The sequence below is a fragment of the Paramisgurnus dabryanus genome, chromosome 2 (assembly GCF_030506205.2).
Source record: "Paramisgurnus dabryanus chromosome 2, PD_genome_1.1, whole genome shotgun sequence".
NCBI lineage: Eukaryota > Metazoa > Chordata > Actinopteri > Cypriniformes > Cobitidae > Paramisgurnus > Paramisgurnus dabryanus.
Genome location: NC_133338.1, coordinates 22,230,376 through 22,250,023, shown reverse-complemented (window position 1 = coordinate 22,250,023; position 19,648 = coordinate 22,230,376). Strand labels below are relative to the sequence as shown.

Below are 19,648 nucleotides of genomic sequence, written 5' to 3'. Positions count from 1 at the left end.
ACTATAGCACCACATATGGTTCTACAAAGCACTTTTATGGTTCTACACAGGTGCTTCACTGGTGTTTCACCGGTGCTATATGGCACTAAAAACGGTTCTTCTATGATTACGATCCAAAGCAACAGTTTTGGTGCTATATAGCACCGTTTGTTTTTTTAGAGTGTAAGTGGAATAATTGACTCCGGTCCTTTGAATTATTTGAAAATAATAAATAAAAAATAATAATGACAACTGTGCTTTGCGTCGTGCTGCATTACCACCTGTGTGCATTATTTTCAAATAATTCAACAGCTCTTGGTCAATTATTCCTTACAAATGTAATAATTTCAATTTTGAACAACATGTCTGGTGGTATTAATCCAGTTGTGTTGATTTTGTCTAAACATTCTGAATCAGCTTCAGTTTTTGTCATTGAAATAACTGCATTTTGATTTCAATTAGTCATTTAAGTATCACACTGTCAGGAATAAAGATAATGTGGAGGTGCAATTTCCTTTCAAGGGGAAAAAACATGTAACTGTACCTTTAAAAGCACACAATAAGTCTTACAATTATGAACCCAAAACAAGTTTTAAAGGTACTACCACCCCATGAGATGGTCAGTTGTACCAGTATAGCTTTAGTGTAGCACTAAATCAACAGAAAATTATTTTTTTTAACCAAAACTGTGTAATTTTATTCTGTCTGTTTGTGGTATTGATTCATTTATGTGTTATTTTAGTTATATGTAACTTTTTACTTCAAGCAATGATCACTTTTATACCAGGGGACTTTTCTTAATAATTTACTACAAAAATCCAACAGATATCCATCTTTTATCTTGCAAAAATTTGCTGGTTTTGTGGTAAATGTTTTGTTCTTCAGATTAGCTCTCATAGTATTTGTCCAAATCATTTAATTATGAAAAAGGTGTTTTTAAAATGTCTGAGAAGTCCCCCTATAAATCAGCAATGGTTTGTTCCAAACTCACAAGTCCAACATCAAGGGATGTAAAGTATTTTTGTGTTATCAACATGTTCTAGCGAACTTGCATCACGTGTTATTACATTTATAAATATGTAGAGAAAGAATATAAAAACATAAGGTAATCAAGGTCATGTAACTAGTCAAAGGTCAGCAGTTTGCACAAGGCCCTAAAATTGCCCTGAAATGTCAAGTGTGTTACCCATCACAATTGTATCACAATATGTACTAACGCATTAGAGTTTAAGCTTGCCAAATAATCCATTTAGCACATTAAGGGGATTTAATATTCAACCAACTAGTTTATTTATCAAAAAAGATAATTTTGGTTGACACAAAATGTACCCCTAAATATAGAATGACTGTGTTATTATGTGCTACTGTGTGCCTTGTTAGGTTAAGCACTTGAGTTTAAAAAGATGTTTTCTGTATGTTGTTTATATTATGGGAACTCATATTTATAACTATTAGTATCCATCTGATGGTTAATAGTGTATCACTGCGGCTAGTGAATTAGTTTGGCCCTCTGTCGGGCTCATACATTACAATATTTTGCCTATCAAAAGTGTTGTGAGATATATTTCTGTACTTGTAGGCCAGCTGCTGTATGCCAAAACCTTCTAGTGGCTTGTGATCTTTAATAACAAAACAACCCCTTGTAAAGGATGAGAGCTTCAATGCTTCATCATTGTAATTGCACAAAATAGAGCAACAGTATTTTTTATTTTTTTCAAAAGAAAAGAAAGTCATAGGTCTGAAATGACATTAGTGTGAGAAAAATATCAAAGGATTTTTTGCCACTTGAGAAGTACTGCCATATAGGATCAAATCTTGCATCCCTGCTCGACCTTGAGTGAATTAAGTCAAGTTGGTGCGTGCAATAATGTCCACCAAGAACAAGGTTACTATGACAATAACTGAATGATTGACAGACAGACAGGATGTGAGTGTCCCATTCCAGGAAATCCTCTCGTGCCTGATGTGTAATCCTCTTTATGAAACAGGACATCAGCTGATGTATCAGTGAGGCAGTGTGTGTCAAGTAGTGAAAAGAATGAGGCATAATCTTTCTCAGCTGTGTTTTATAGGTTTTCAATATTAATTTAAAGGAAAACACCACCATTTTTCAATATTTTTCTATGTTCTTACCTCAACTTAGACAAATTAATACATACCTATCTTTTTTCAATGCGTGCCCTAATCTTTGTACAGCGTGTCGTGAATGTGTTAGCATTTAGCCTAGCCCCATTCATTCCTTAGAATCCAAACAGGGAGGAATTTAGAAGCCACCAAACACTTCGATGTTTTTCCTATTTAAAGACTGTTACATGAGTAGTTACACAAGTAAGTATGGTGGCACAAAATAAAATGATTTTAATCGGATAAAAAATGAGAACTATATTGTATGGCGGAAGAGCACTTAGGGCGTTTTCATATTAGCACTTTTGGTGCGCACCCGGGTTCGATTGACATCAGAGTTTGGTACATTTGGATGATGTAAACGCTGTCTTCCGAACTCGGGTGCGCACCCGCGAAACGTACTCGAGTCCGCTTGAAAAGGGTGGTCTGGGGTCCGGTTCATGTGAACTCCAGATCGGTTCGCTGCTAATGTGAGCGCAATCGCACCAAATCGCGGAAGTGAACCACTGTTAATTACGTATTATATGGAATGTCCCACCAAAACAGACGTGTGTTTGTGTGCGTGCACTTACCTTGAAAACAAAATGCATAGAATGCTTGCTTGACTTTTGTTCTTATTTTTTTAAACGTTTGTTTTTGTTTTCAAAGAAATAATACAGAAACGCACTTGCGTCTGTCTGCCCCAAACATACTAAAGTCGTTTCGATGACAACGGTCTGTCCGCCGACGTCAATTTTTGCGGAGGCATTCAGAAATCATCTCTCTGCTTGGAGTTCGTCAATCACGCTTGTCGTCTTCTCGTTTGCCAAGCAACATGAGAACGCGCCGGCTGCAGCTTGATGATGCAAGCGTACCGTGGTTCGGATGCAAAAATAATATGTGAACACAGTCCATGGGGGGCATGGGGAGGGGGAAGCAATCGAACTCGGGTTCGGACCAGGCAATCGCACCAAATGTGAAACCGTCCTTAGTTTGCAGCACTTCGACCTCGGGCGCAGTATTATTTGCAGAAGTTTGAGCGAGAGGCAGTAGTCAGGAGTGATGATGTTACTGCACGCCGAGGTCGAAGTGCTGCAAACTAAGTGGTCTTCCGCCATACAATATAGTTCTCATTTTTATTAAAAAAAATTATTTTTATTTTTATTTATTTTTAAATCAAGTTTTATTTTGTGCCACCATACTTACTTGTGTAACAACTCATGTAACAGTCTTTAAATAGGCAAAACATGAAAGTGTTTGGTGGCTTCTAAATTCATCCGTGTTTGGATCCTAAGGAATGAATGGGGCTAGGCTAAATGCTAACACATTCACGACACGCTGTACAAAGATTAAGTGCACACATAAAAAAAGATAGGTATGTATTAATTCATCTAAGTTGAGGTAAGAATATAGTAAAATATTGAAAACGGCTTTGTTTTCCTTTAACATCACTTATTTACAGTATCTATACAGTCATCCAGTGCTGTGCTTATGACCTAAACAGTCATAAATTATTAAAACTCTTAACAGGGCTTGAATATATAGGAATATTGCTCACAGCTATTGAACTGTGTTTACAAGTGTGTTTGTATTTCATTTCACCCTTCTTTCAAATTGGTTTCACCACAAAAATCAATATTTAACCTCAAGCATTTTATATTGTAATAGGCAGAAAATGTGGAACATAAATAGTGGTTTAATATTTTAAAAACTAAAACAAGTTAATTATGGTTAGGTTTAGTCAACATTATATGCAATCTGAATAAAGAACCATATGATTAACAATCGGAGTAAACTGTGGCAATTTCTTAACATAGGACAGCAAAATTTGCTTATAAATTAGGATACTGTATGTAGTCACATAACACTAGGATTGGGGCAGTTACAGACTCATCTGAATCAGGTCTTGTCTCCAGAGTTGTTACAGTATGTGTACAGTAGAGAATGGAAGATTGCAGTTCACATACCAATCAAAGAGCACCCTCTGTTGGACAAACAATACATTGCAAATTAGGAGACTGCATTTGAGGCAACTGGGGAAAATCTTATTTTGCATTTTGGTGAGTTTTTTCCAAGTAATACAAACTATTTGTGCTATGAAAAGATTTTTTTTGAAGTTACGTGACACCAGATATGGCAAACATAAAGGCTGTGAGCATGACAAGGCTTTCTGTACATTTTTAAAGATATCAAATATGAACCAAAATACAAATCCTGAAATATGTTTTATTTATTTCATGCTACAACCAGCATCATCACACACACATACACACAAAACAAAAATTATATAACTAAGAGGACAAACCCCCTTTGAAAAGAAAAGCTATTTGATAAACGTAAAAATATGAAATATATTAATATTTGGTACTATTTAAATATAGACCATTCAGTTTTAATTTGTGGGACCACATAAGCATCAATAATACGTTGAAAAGAATAAATGCGCTTTGGTTTCCATTAAATATTTCACCTGACATCGATTTTCCTTAAAGAATGAATAATCATTGTATAAAATGCTAATAGTATCACAGCCATGATAGCGCCTTAATACCACCATTACAGACATGATTTTGAAATTGCATAGTATCACTGTTAATCAGTTATTGTGCTAAACAGCGATCACAATATATGCCAAAAAAACATTACAAATCTAATCAATCAATATTAATTTCAGGTATTTTACACCATTTAAACCCAACTAAATAGGCATTTTAAGGTATACAGTGTCGAACCCTGACAATATACAATAGAGAAACATCCATTGCCTTCATACACTCTCAGAATAAAAATTTCCTAATATGTACAATTCTGATAACAGATTTTGAGGAACCAGTATGTAATGTATACCTTCTTAATTTCTGAGATTGTAACACAAACATCATTTAATCAAAACAATCAGGCCTTTATCATTCTTTGGTGTATTTTCCTTGGCATACAGCAAACAGTGCAAGTACCACATCACATTAAAAGCACATAGTACCACGGCAGCAAAATACTACACAAACTCTTCAGTAGTGCCATCTCACAAATTCATGCACACTTTACAAAACAAGAATATAAATCAGTAGAAAATCTCTTTCAGCCTATTCGATTTTGAAGTCATTCAAAGGCAACACTGTTACTGATTGCTCTGTGTATATACAGCAGCCATGACAGCAACACATGAATAGTCTTCCAACTCTCAAAGGGGACTAATGCGATTTATCCTTAATATATTGTTCTTCAATCCTTGAGCATACTCACAGTGGAGGAGATGGAATATTCAGACATGCAGAAAAATTAGGTAGACAGTAACCAAATGAGAAAATGGGGGCAGTCTGTAGTCCCGGGAGCACCACTGGTTCAGTCTAATCCATCTACATTGTGTTTGACTTTTTCTATCCATCTCTTTCACCGACACCAATGCAAGATAGGAAGCAAGGACGTTCCACATGTACGCCTATCCCTGAAGATACATGACCCATTGACTATACACTGCAAGAAAAAATGGGTGGGTCGCTGGGGCGGTTTTGTACCTTTACTAAACATTACACAAATGGACACAATAGATCCTTAAAGGATTAGTCCATTTTAAAAAAATCCAGATAATTTACTCACCACTATGTAATCCAAAATGTTGATGTCTTTCTTTGTTCAGTCGAGAAGAAATTATGTTTTTTGAGGAAAACATTAAAGGATTTTTCTCATTTTAAAGGACTTGAATGGACCCCAACACTTAACAGTTTTAATGCAGTTTATAATTGCAGTTTCAGAGGACTCTAAACGATCCCAAACGTGACATAAGGGAAACTATTGTAATTTTTGGCAAGAAAAATAAAAAATATGCACTTTTCAACCACAATGCCTCGTCTTTCTCCGGTCCTGTGACGCGCCAGCGCGACCTCACGTAATTGCGTAATGACGTTGAAAGGTCACGTGTTACATATATGAAACGCACATTTGCGGACCATTTTACACAATAAACTGACACAAAGATATTAATTAGTATCATTCGACATACAACAATGTCGGAACGGTCCTCTTTCTCCATACTTGTAAACATACGTCATCCGTGACCTCTTGACATGATGATGTATTACGTGAGGTCGCGCTGGCGTGTCACAGGACCTGAGATAGACGAGAAGTTGTGGTTTAATAGTGCATATTTTTTATGTTTCTTACCAAAAATGACAATTATTTTGCTAGATAAGACCCTTATTTTGGAAAAGTTTAGAGTCCTTTAAAACTGCAATTATAAACTGCATTAAAAATGTTAAGTGTTGGGGTCCATTAAAGTCCATTAAAATGAGAAAAATCCTGGAATGTTTTCCTCAAAAAAACATAATTTCTTCTTGACTGAACAAAGAAAGACATCAACATTTTGATGACATGGTGGTGAGTAAATTATCTGGATTTTTTTTAAATGGACTAATCCTTTAAGGATCTATTGTGTCCATTTAAAAGGTACAGTTAACAGTTTTGTACCCCTAAAAGGCAACTAATACCAAATTGTTCCTTAAAGCAATTCTTTAGCCAAATATCAAAATGAACCCATGATTGACTTATCCTTAAGTAATCTGAGATGTCCATCATTTTTCAGACAAACACAGTTTTAGTAAATTTCCTTGCTTTTCCTAGCTTATAATGGGAGACAACAAGCCTCAGGAAACAACTTCTGACTTTGAAGCCCAAAAAGTGCATTGATCCTTCACAGAACTAATCCACACGGCTCCAAGGGGTTAATAAAGGTTTTATTGTGGGGAATTGATTTTATAATATAAGAAAAATATCCATATTTCAAACTTTATAAACTATAATAACTAGCTTCAGGTTACGACGCCTGTTTTCTACCATTATAAAACTTGGAAGAGCAAGGACATTTACTAAAATAACTCTTAATGTGTTCATCTGAAAAATGATAGACATAAGCATCTCGGATGGCTTGAGGGGGTAAATCAAGGGGTAATTTTGATATTTGGATAGAGCATCCCTTTAAGGTACACAATAGCTGCTTAGTGTATAATATTTAATGTATATAAAATGTATACTCATAAAGGTACAAAAATGAACTTTAAAGGGTACCACCACACCAACAGAAAATACCTTTTTTGACAGTGTATTGTGTGTGTCATCACACATTCCTTTAATACTTAAACTTAAGCATCCTGCTTTATAACTTTGCTATACGTTTCCAATCCAATATCATATGGATTGGAAACGTGACTGAGACCTTTGTTTGGGTTCAGATCATGCAATCTGGAATCTGAATAGCTGTTACCCAATCAGTGTCATCAACCTAACCAATCACTATCCAGAATCGAAAAAAATCAACAGTCTCTGAAATCTGATACATCATTGTCAGCACACTCTAACCTAGATACCCAAAAGTACAAAAAAACCTACAATAATAAAAAATAATTTCTACAGGCTGTACAGCAGCTTCTTACTTACAAAAGACAAGGCATGTGTTTGAGATATATTCCTCGTCTTTTCTCTCTCACTGTGCTTTTATCTATACTGTAAAGCATAGTTGAAATCTTACCAGTTAAAACAAAAAAGAAAAGTACCTGAGCAAGGTGAAAGCAGGGAAACCGACAGACTAGAAAAGACTAAAGCAAGAGAGTATTGTAATAAACAAACCTAAAACTTCTCTACAAAAAAATTACATCCGGTTTCATCATAATGTACCTTGGCCTAGTTGGTTGTTCTGTTGCATTGCCCTTAGGCTTTATGGTGAAACAGCAGATATGTAATCTCAATTCTCAGTAGTATCAAGCATCAGGACACGGTAAAAACCCTCATGAAATCCCACAGCACATCATCATTGGTTAAGTCTACCTTATGTGCAATCTGTCATCTGGGGATTTTCGGAAGGATGCTATTGAACCACCATTTGAAAGAGTTTTTAGTGTTTAAAATCCATCTGTTCCCCTACTGTTCCGGTTCCCCCTGACATGTCTAAAACCTTTGGATAGTTGAAACTCTTAACAGTTCCTTAATGGAGATTCAAGCAAGTGCTTTGATTGTAGTCTAGCAGTTTGGAGTGTAAAACAGTTTTTTTTTTAAGATTTGGTGTAATTCATTAAGACAGTCCTCCTATTGTAAGTTTGGTTGCACTGAGTTCCAAAACCCTGGGAAGTGTGTAAACGTTGCGGTGTCAGCTTAGTCTGGTCAGAAGAATTTGTCATCAATGCGGAAATGTGGCCGTGTAACGTCATCTGGGTTGAGGAAGACTGAAATGGACTTGCCAGGGTTCTCTGTTACCAACTGTTGTAGTCGCTGTGCCAACCGGTCATCTTGTGGCGATCCTGCACCATAACCATGCTTAGGCGATGATAACCCATGCCCATTGCTTGCTGCTCCCGCTGCCTCACGTTTAAGCTGGCTTGCCTGCTGTGCCTGCTCTAATGCTGCTCTTAAGTGTTCAGCAGGATCCGAGCGTAGGTGTGCAAGTTTTCGTGCAACCAATAGGGCAGAACCATCTGTGAGGTGCTCCAGCATGTTGCACTGGGGAAGGAAATAATTAGGACAGTTTTTGCCCAAAATGCAGTGTGCCAAGTCATCCAGAAGACCAAGGAACAGCCGGGAAGGTGTCTCGTGATCTGGGCAGCTAAGGTAAGTGGTAGGCAACCGGTCACATGCCCAAAACATTAAGGTACGTAGGTGGTAGAGACTAAGGCCAGTGCGAGGACGGGCTAAAAGCCTTGACAAAACAGCTTTAGCTGCTTGGAAGGCCTGTGCCATTGGATGGGGCACACATTTCTTCAGCTGAACCTCACTGCGGGAGAAGGCAAGTCTCCACTCACGGTCAGGTCTGGTAGGAGGATTGGCAGCTGGTGAACAGCATGGAAGCAAGTAAAACCCACTAATGGCCTCCTCTTCACTAATTTTACCATCCCAGAAATGGTTTGTCGTGAGCCAACCTTGTGCAATAGCTGGCCAGCCACGAAATGAAACGACTGGAATCAAATCGTAGAGAATACGGCTAGTCCCTGCCGTGAGAATTAGGGTTGTCAGTGGACCATTCCGCTCCACCCGGTCAGGAACCGGAATCCCCCTCTGAGGATTCCGCCGCAGCTCTTCCACCGCCGTCCCAACTACACTCCAAAACCAATCAGTGACCAACAAAGGCGAAAAGTAGCATCCATCTAATAACTGGGAGGACTGAAGGGAGGGAATTGAACCTCGAACAGCTTCAGTTTCTTCTTCCTCGTCCTCATCTTTCTTCTCGCTTTCATTCTCATCTTCGCAGCAGATACTCCAACGTGACAACATTGCAGAGTCACACAGGCGCAGACTTAGCCACGAATGGCATGCTGGAGAATGCCGCATATCCAATGTTACAGGCTGATTGCGATCATGCAGCTTAAGTGCAGGGACCAGTAAAGTGAAATCGAAATCAAAGTCAACTCCTTTGGCATAGTCGCCTAGATCTTCCGGGTTAAGGTCAAGAACACCTTCCCTTGCCCCACCAGATAGCAACAGGTACTCATTTGCCACAGGCAGTCGCTTGTCAACCTTTTGCACCAGCCCTGTGAAGTAAGATCAAATAAGTAAGGTAAAATAAACACAAAAGGAAGACTTGTGCAATATTATATCATAATGAGCAAAACTACATTCGTACGTTCAAAATTTGTCTGATCTGTGTGTAAGCATTGTGAAATTGTGCATTGACTAACAAACTATGCCAGATAGGGTAAACATGATAGATGTAGTATAAGTTTTACAGAAATGAAAATATCTGTATATCATGAAATTGTAAGAACTGCTTAGTGTTGACTCATTAGCAAGAGCATTGATGTGATCATACAAAAAGTACAAAGAACCAAACATAAGGACACTTCACATTACTACAGATAAAAAGAAGCAACAACTCTCAGATGGTTTAAAAAACCCATCAAAGTCAGTGTTACCACTTTTATGTCTTATTTAGACAGTCTTAGCTAAAATGACCTGCTGTTTCTGGCTAAAAAAACAAATAAAAAAGAATTCACTGACAACAGGCCGTTTACTTTTTCAAAAATGATGCACACGCAAGGTTGCGTCGTGCCGTTAGACTATGGGTCATTATTTTCAAATAACTCAAATGGCCGGAGTCAATTATTTTGCTTATACCACGGTTACCAGAGACATTTGACAGGTCAGGTGTGCGTTTATAGAAAATAATGCATATCAATGGAAAACCAATCAGAATAAAGCATTCAATAGCCTTGTGGTATAAATATTAGTGGTCGACCAATATTGGGTTTTTTATGACCGATGCCAAAATAAAAAAAAAATGGTATGGCCGATTGGTCGATATGAGGCTGATACAACACAAATGTTATTACAGTAGATAAGAGACAAACAGAAAATTGGTGAAACTAAACATTTACAAGACATATTAACCTGAAATCTCACGGCCGATGATGGAGAAAATCCAAATATTGGCCGATATTTCAGCCTCTGCAATATATTGTCTAGGGCTGGGTATCGATTCAGATTTTCCAGATCGATTCGATTTCGATTCACAAGCTACAAAATCGATTCGATTTCGATTCTCGATTCTGGTTCTCGGACCGGTTTTTATACTCTATTCAACTCAATGAATATAGATTTAATACAAATACTATATTAATAAAAAGAACAGTGAACAGCAGGCTACAAGTAGGTAATTAATAAAATCGACGAAGCACCTGAAACCGCCATTTAAAGCACTGAATGAATGAATGATAGGCTTGCCTCTTGCTCCTTGGTAACATGCGCTAGACAAAAAAGAGGGTGACATCTAGTGAAGAAGACTAGTAATTCGATTAATGTTAATCTTTCGTTCAATATTTGCAGAAAGAAATATGAAAGAAAAAAATCGATTCTGCTCTTTGAGAATCGATTCTGAATCGACCACGTTTTAAAAAACGATTAATCGAAAGATCGATTTTTTTGCCCAGCCCTAATATTGTCCTATCACTAATAAATATATATACCTTTTCAGACCTTCTCAGAGACTAAGAACTACAATTGACAACATAAAATGCAATAATATGAGTGGGATAAAACAAAGCTTTGAAAAAGCAAGGGTGAAAAGAAAGGAAAATTATTTTCCAGAGAAGACTGAGATCTCTTTGAGCCCCTTCTCAGTTTAGGTCAGAGAAACTCTCTCAGGTTCAGAAGAAAATAAAATATTTGTGACCAAATTATTTACCTACGTCACTTCTGTTTACAATAGGCTTTATGCCCAGCTGCACTACTTCCTGAAGTTCAGCCAGCTCCTTGTTCCCTGTCTTCCATTATTGGACAAACTGATTAATCCAGGTGAGCCTGACCTCAGTAGTCATAACAACAATAATCAGACACAGCTGGATTAATCAGTTTGTCCAATAATAGCAGACAGGAAACAAGGAGCTGGCTGAAGTTCAGGAAGTAGTGCAGCTGGGCATAAAGCCTATTGTGACCCACTGATCTCACTTTCAGATGTGTAATGGCACTTTAATAGCTTTTTAACATTTAGAAGTTTCCAATCCCCAGGAATCTTTTTTAGATTAAATATATGTCTTTTAAAAAGTTATAAAGATGCAAAATAGTGAGTTCTAAAGTTATTTATCACAAACACACTTCCTTCTAACCCACTGTAATTAAAAAATGTACTTTTGACAGGAAGACAATTACTGATTAAGTACACTTGGTATACAAGTCTCTTATCTAATAAACCTTTAATGTCCCATAATGCAAAAATGATCCCCATAAGGAACTAAATGACAGGAATTATTTCAATGGGCATACAACCAACAACAGTTTTAGTAATTATCAGACTAAAACTGCAAATCAATTCATGTTTATCAGACCCATCGGGTGAATTTCTAGGGGGATAGCTCCATCAAAGGGTTACTATTATTGACCACTCAAAAACAGAAAAACAATACTTTTTAATCTTCATGACAGGTGCCAAGGGAAGCTGGTTAGCATAAGCACTTTTACAACCGTTATTAATTAGAGCTCAGCGTGCACTGCTGTCAAGTCAAGATTTACAAACAACCCACCTTGTGACATTTTAATTTATTCTGTGGCTTTTTCCAGCTTAATTACTACATTATGGATTTAAATTAGATGAGACTCCTTGTCATATGGAAGCTGATTTCGCCATAAACTGTAAGACACCCTACAAACCTGACGTATATTATTAGCATTTTGCATTTTTTTATTCATATCCTTTCATTCAGAGTGACCTGGAGTGCATTTAACTATATATTTTATCATTTTTGTACCTTAAAAAAAATCAAACACTTTGCCTAGGTGTTGTTAGCACCATGATCTACCAGCTACAGGAATCAGACCCTATTAGGGGAAGGATTAAGGAAACTAGAGGTTGACCGATAGAGGATTTTACCGATATCGATAACTAAGTTGGTCCCTGCTTGACGATAACCGACTGATTATCGTTTTAATCGACTGATCGTTTTAAAATGGATGCTAGATAAAAACAAACATAACACTCAAAGTGAAACTGTTAGTGCTGAAATGTATAACAAAAGTAATGAAACAACAGTACTGAATTATGAAATGTGCTAAATGAAATAAATAACTTTATATTAATATATCAATAAGTATTGAAGTTAATACTTCTGTGAAATACAACAAATGGTAAATGTAAATTATGTGTGTAGTCTTGTACTTTATTTGTTTCTGTTTTAACACTTAATGATTATTTAATCAAAACAACAAAAGATGTATTGCGGGGATGATAAAAAAACTGTTATCAGATTTTGATTTGTTGGATATGTTAATGACGCCGACCGCTGCACATAGTTCGCTTTCTCCCGTTATTAACTTGAAATAAGGATAAAAGTAACCCGCTGGAAATAAACGAATACAAATCAATGTACTAATCATGACATTAAACATTTAAGTTGGATTTATCTGCGTTTATTTTCGTGTAATTGTTTGAGGTACTACTAATATTATTTTTCTGTCAGCCTTTATAACAAACTTGCGTTCCTGCTGTTGTTTCTTTGCTAATGCAGCATCTATTCAGCCAAATAATTACTTCATAATGATATGAAGCAATGGACACACCCGGAAAAACTATTGGCATGGATTTTTAGTTCCACCAATGAATTATAAATGCTGATTAATCGGCAAACCGTTTAATCGGTCTAGCTCTAAAGGAAACAACTATGTGGGTATTCAATGAACCAACAAAGACATCACCAAGGGAAAACTAAAGGGTAACAACATAATTTATATGTTAGGGTCCCAATAGTCATTCCTGGATTATAATCAACCCATTTGCATGAGCACATTGGTTTACACCATTAACATGGAGTAAATGGTCACATGCATTAAGTGCAAAAGACATTGTTTTGTGTAGTGGTGCTAATGCCATTTTCTGTAACGTTTCATGTGACTACATCTGAAATTGGCCGACTCATATAAATAAGTCATATAAATATACTTATCTATATAATCAAAAATCCAAATATAATGATAAACTATGGTCCCTGTAATAAATCAATGGTTGGTTTGTGGTTCCTAAAGTTTCAATAAAAATACCCATAGCTACACGATGGTATAACTAGAGCAAAACATAGCAAATTATTGAAAGGGCTAAGCGCTGTTTTTTTTAGTTCCAGTGCTACTGTATTTCATGTTGGTTTAGACACCCGCGAATGTGCCAAGTGTAAACTCCTTGTCCATTTAAGATGTTTTTAGTCCTCCCGTTGCCAAGCACATTCCCAAAGCTTATATTATAAGTCACAAATGCACTTTTGCCTCCAGAGTTAAGACATCAAGTGCTCTGCCCACTGAAGTGAGTAAAGTTTAGGGACTTCAGATTGGAATCTTTCAAGTATGAGCTAAAACCCTTATATGACCTTTAATTAACCTATGAGACCTTTTTTGGCCAAGCATAAATATTTAAAATATTCAGGCAAAAAGGCTTATGGGTATTGATTACAGCATTTTGTAATGCGATTTTAATCTCAATACATTTGAATTTTTTAAGTTTATGGATTTTGTAGGTTAAAAGGTTAAAGAGCACCTATTATCCGATTCACAATTTTACATTTCCTTTGGTGTGTAATTGTGTATTAGTAAGTATAGTATTAGTAAGGGTTTGCAGTGTGGAAACAAAGCTGAACTGCGATTTGCTTTGCATGTCAGTCAGAGCCTCTTGGCCAGTCCTTGGTCAATAAAGCTGCTATAATGCAGTCTGAAGGTCTGGTTATGCGAGACAAGGGTCACAGTGACCTTTACTTCAACAAGACAATGAAACTCAATAATGAGCATTCTTTACATTTCTGCAATAGTAATGAAGTCCTTTGTCCTTTAAAAAATTTTAAATTTATACCACTGGTTAAAATAATTAGCTCTGCTGAGAGAAAAAGGGTTCATAATCTCAAGTAGTTACCTTTACTGTGATCAATCTAGATTTTAGTATGCATAAGGTATGTTACAGTTTACAAGTCAAGCAGGTGTGGAATGCTCAATGGAGCAAACATGTTTTCATTTCAAGGAGTTTATGTTTAAAATTATTCTGTTTTGGCTTTCAGAAGTGACAACAAATAAAAGGTCTACATATGCCGATCACCAGTTGTTTAATCATACATGAAGGAATCATCAAAATTAATGCTAAGCAGCACCTTACCAAGCACAAAAATAAAAGCTTTCTACCCATCACTGTCAGTGGGTGTATGATGGATGCTTTGCTGAAAAAGTCTGCATATTTTTAGAGACGTGAACAGCAGGTGGGAAAAAAATAAGAGGGAAGCTTTTGGCTGAACATCAAGAGGTTAAAGGAGAGACAGATAAACAGAAACTAAACAATTGAAGGTGGCAGCAGGCAGATAAAAAAAGTAACAAAGGACAGATTGCAAAAAATATTTTTCTCAAATGTTAATAAACACAAGTCCAAAAGAAATAAAAAACAAGCAAACTATACAGAAGAAGCCTGGGTAGCAATGCAACAGATGAGACAAACAATAAACAGAGCTGGAGAGTAAAAGTATAAATAAGGTGTAGAGACAGCTCAAACAGTTAAGACGGCTAAAACATGCATTTCAGTTCGGGACCAGGCTTAAAGGGAGAGTTCACCCAAAATTAAAAATTCTGTCATCATTTACTCACTAATCAGAAGCCCCATTGACATCCACAATAGGAAAAAGAATACTATGGAAGTCAATGGGGCTTCTGATCGGTTTCGTTTCAAACATTCCTCAAAATTTCTAGTTTTGTGCTTATCAGAACAATGAAATTTATACAGGTTTGCAACAACATGAGAGTAAGTAAATGTTGACAGAATTTCATTTTTGGGCGAACTACAATTTCGTGTTTGCAAACAGAGATGACGTTTTTTGTGGGCGGAGCCAAACTGGTTGCAGAAAGTGACTGCTCCGCAGTAGGGTTGTGAAGTGTTTTAGCGTTAAACCGTGATTTTTATGGATCCGGTGTTCTGTCGAAGTCTGATTCCCCTATGTTTCCCTTTAGTGCAATGTTTCTTATAGCGTTTTAATCACGTTACGTTTATTTTTTAGATAGATAAAAAGTTTAAATGGCTTGGCTACTGATATGCATGTATGTCATGTATATGTATTGTTCTTTTTTGCTAAATCAATTATTTTTACAGTCTGAATCGCTAAAAGTACATGTAAAAGCAATACTATCATGTATTATATATAATAGCGTTTATTAAATATTTCATAATTTTCCTGTTTTCTATTATTTCTTCCTTAATAAATTATAATTGTAACGTGATAAAAACGCTATAAGAAACACGTGGAGGGAACAAACTTCGACAGAACACCGGACATCTTCTCTACTTATTTTCTATTCTAATTATTAAAAGATTTCCAGATGATTTCCTCGCTCCATTCTGTCCGTTTAAGGGCTTAATGTAATCATAAACACCTACGTTTATCTTCAAATGATGTCTTCGACGATGGTATTCTATAAAAATGAAAGCCATCTTTTTTGGCATTCTTATTCTGACACTTAACAGCACAACAGGACATTTTCTAGTGAGTTATCTTGCTCTTTTCAATCGTGTCTAATTCATTTCCACTGTTTTTCTGCAACCGCATTGCGTGCGCAGCTTGCAGTGACGTAACTCTACTCTAAATTGGTCTATAAACTATGTCTGGGAAACTGCCCCAAAATGTAAGAAGTAGGGACATCTGCTGGACATACAGGTCTGTTGAGTCATATTTTGAATCAAAGACTTGGAAAACCACTTATGACTTGGAAAATATCCTTATTATTAGCACTATTTAACTTTTTAACAGCAAACAATAACATACTTTTTTGTATATTTTAAAACATTAAAGGGGACATATTATGAGATTTTTTTAAAGATGTAAACTAAGTCTTAATCTAGGTCTGAGCAAAAGTGTGCCGTTTTGGGTGTGTCCTTTAAAATGCAAATGAGCGTCTGAAGTGCAAACACTGATCACAATGTTGGTGGTTTGTTGCAATTGAAACTCAATTTTGCTGTGAATTGTTTTCTCTCTCTCAATTTCTCTATGTACTAAATGGCTTTGCTGTGGTTGGATAGTGCAGATAAAGGGGGCGGTATTACCTTATTCTGACATCACAATAGGAGCCAAATTACAATTACCTATTTTTTCACATGCTTGCAGAGAATGGTTTACCAAAACTAAGTTACTGGGTTGATATTTTTTAAAATTTCTAGGTTGATAGAAGCACTGGGGACACAATTATAGCAGTTAAACATGGAAAAAGTCAGATTTTCATAATATGTCCCCTTTAACTAAATGTGACTAGTTTTACTGTAAATGACATTCACAATGTTATACATGATCAAATAAAGTGCCATTTGCACACAAATAATGCCAGACCTTTTCATGCGCATTTTGCAGACATTTTCATCCAAAGCGACTAATAGTGCATTCAATCTATACATGTGTTCCCTGGGAAGAGTCCCATGAACACTTTCCCTGCAAACGGTGACACTTCTTATATCTTTCTATCCGCTTTGCAAAAGTATTTGCAAATACTTTTTCCAAGTTCTTTGGCCAAGATAATTTTTGGAGATTTTTAATATGCCTTTTAATTCACACAGATCACCCTATCAGAAAGAATAACCAGGTGTGTGGTATATCGCATTAACTATACAGTATACTTCAAAGTTTGACAACCAGCAAGTATAATATATAAGTTTTATATGTGATATAGTGTTGTGTTTGTGTTCGCACCCAGCATGTTGAAGATAAAATCTTTGGCTGTGTGCACCTCAAGCGCCGTCTGGTCTCCAAACTCCCCCTGCTCCAGCTGCACCAGCTCCTGCACCTGCGCAGACAGCTGCTCAAGTGTCGTGCCCGAGCGGAAATCCACCTCGGACACCCGCTTCGCCAGTGCACGCGGGGCTACGGCACTCATGAGCGTCTCCATTGGGCATTACCTGAGAAAAACGTGACACTATATAACCAAACTGTAATAAAACTATGACAGTTTCAATATTATCAACAAATCTGTTCACCGTGTAAGGTGATTGTTTGTATTCGTAATCATGCAGTCCCTAAAAATAGAGTAAAACTTAATTTTGTTTATTCAATCTACACAGCATTTCAACCAAAATGAGACCCGACTAAATCCCGGCCGCTAACTTCGGATTATATTGTAATAATGGCTGAATAGTTGCTGAACACCTCTACTTATTTACACCCACTGCATCGGAATGTAGGTCAAACAGTGGCAGATTAAGTAGCAAATTAGCCAGCTAATGTTTCTCCAGTGAAACAACTAAAACACTTGACAGTTCACTATTATAAACAACGACGCCTTTGACAGTACGTTAACAGTAAAGCTTTCTCCCGAAATGTGCTGTAGGAGGTGGGAATATTTTTCAGATGATATGAGCATGTGTCCATACACATACAGTTATGCACGGAGATCAAGCAGCTCAAATTAGCTAACTAGCAGGTGTGGATTAGTAAATATAAAAGCTAACGTGCTAACCAGCTACAGTCCACAAGATTCAGCGATTACATTCATTCTTGAATTTACACACACGCTGGTTACCTAAGACCGGACGCTCTTTGCTTCAGACCCCGGCTTGTTTGTTTTGATTTTGTATTTCAGCTCCCGTCATTTCCAACAGGTCCCCCACGCGCACCTTCCCACTGGCAACACCATTCCCGGAAATCGTGGACCTCCTCTGAGGATCTTGGGATTAGTAGTATTTTAAGGAGGGTGTATAGATTGTATATGGATATACTGCCTGTTAATGTCTAATGCACGTCAGCTTGAAATAAATAGTCAATGTTAAATAGTTTCCATGACTACAGTAGGCAGAGAATGTATATGCAGTTTAAACGTATTTTTTATTTGCTTAATGAATTAATGTAAATATTGTTCAATTGTATAGAACTTTTAGTGGATTTGACCATTATTTATGAATTATTATAAAAATGTATAAGAAAACGGTGTCAATGTTTTTGTTTTGTTTATTTTAATGTTGAAGCAATAGAAATGGTCAGTATATAATTATACTGTATGATATATCAGTCGTTAATTTCTCTAATAATGAAGGAGTAACCTTGATAGACTCTTTTAAAGTCGCCCTGAAACTTTTCCTCCTCGCCATGAGGTAAAAAGTGATGAAACGATCTTCAAACGATATCCCTGTGCCATTTCAACTCCATCTTATGTGGTCTCACCTTGAAACACTTCCCCTGAAACGCTGACAGCGCAAATAATTGATGTCCTAAAAATGAACGGAACAGGCCGGAGACATTAGCGATTCTTCACTTCTTACCATCACCACTGCACCATCCAAGTTAGTTGCCTATACCTTCTAATTTACAACTGAACATCTGATAAAATGTTTCTAATACAGTACTCATCTTAGTCCCGTTTAAACCACTTACTTCCCACACAAATCTGCAGTGGCCATCTGTCCATCAATTGATCATACGCGCAGACCTAAGTAGAGGAAAGCTGACTGGGTTCACGCCACAAAAAGTATAGACAGCAAGATTTTAATTTGAAAAAGTGATAGCTTTTGAAATGACATATAAGAAAAAAAGATTGATATTTTATGAGGGTGGCAGGGTTGAAGGGAGACCGATATGTTAACGTAAAATTTTATTAACACTTTTTTGTGGGATGTGCTGATATGATTGATGCCTTGAAGAGGGAGCAGAAAAGATAGTACTTATGACAGGCCTTTGGTTAATCGTATCAGTGTATGAGGGCTTTTCATTCAGATAAAAAATCATTTCCTCCCACCACACTTTTATATGCCATCTCTTTCTCATGACGTAGCCTCTTATGTGCACAATGATTGACAACCAGGCTCACACTGATTTTGACTAGAAACTGAAATGGGTGCCGCTGTTGTGGTAAGTGAAGGTATGTCACAAAACGTCAAGTGATTTTCTGCGAAGCGAATGTAAACCACATTGCTTCGAAATACTGACAGGACATCGCAATTAACTTTTCCTACCTCGTCACCGCTGAACACTTCATCAAACTGGTAAAATCAAGTTAAAAGTTTCTTTCCCCCAGTGCTGTCCCCAAGATGTTGCTTTAAACACAGAAAGATCATCCAAGCGCAATGAGAATTTTACGACTGAATGACCACAGAGCCACTGCGATG

At 36.8% G+C, this 19,648-nt stretch overlaps 1 protein-coding gene across 1 annotated transcript; it reads right to left on the bottom strand.

The window, feature by feature from the left end:
* Positions 1 to 4,288: 4,288 nt before the first annotated feature.
* On the bottom strand, positions 4,289 to 18,192 carry tmem102 (transmembrane protein 102). The gene is made up of 3 exons (XM_065269768.2): positions 18,070 to 18,192; positions 17,244 to 17,449; positions 4,289 to 9,593 (listed from the first exon to the last, which is right to left on the bottom strand). Exons 2-3 carry the CDS (start codon positions 17,437 to 17,439, stop codon positions 8,233 to 8,235), a joined length of 1,557 nt encoding a protein of 518 aa, XP_065125840.2. The 5' UTR covers positions 17,440 to 17,449; positions 18,070 to 18,192; the 3' UTR covers positions 4,289 to 8,232.
* Positions 18,193 to 19,648: the final 1,456 nt, after the last annotated feature.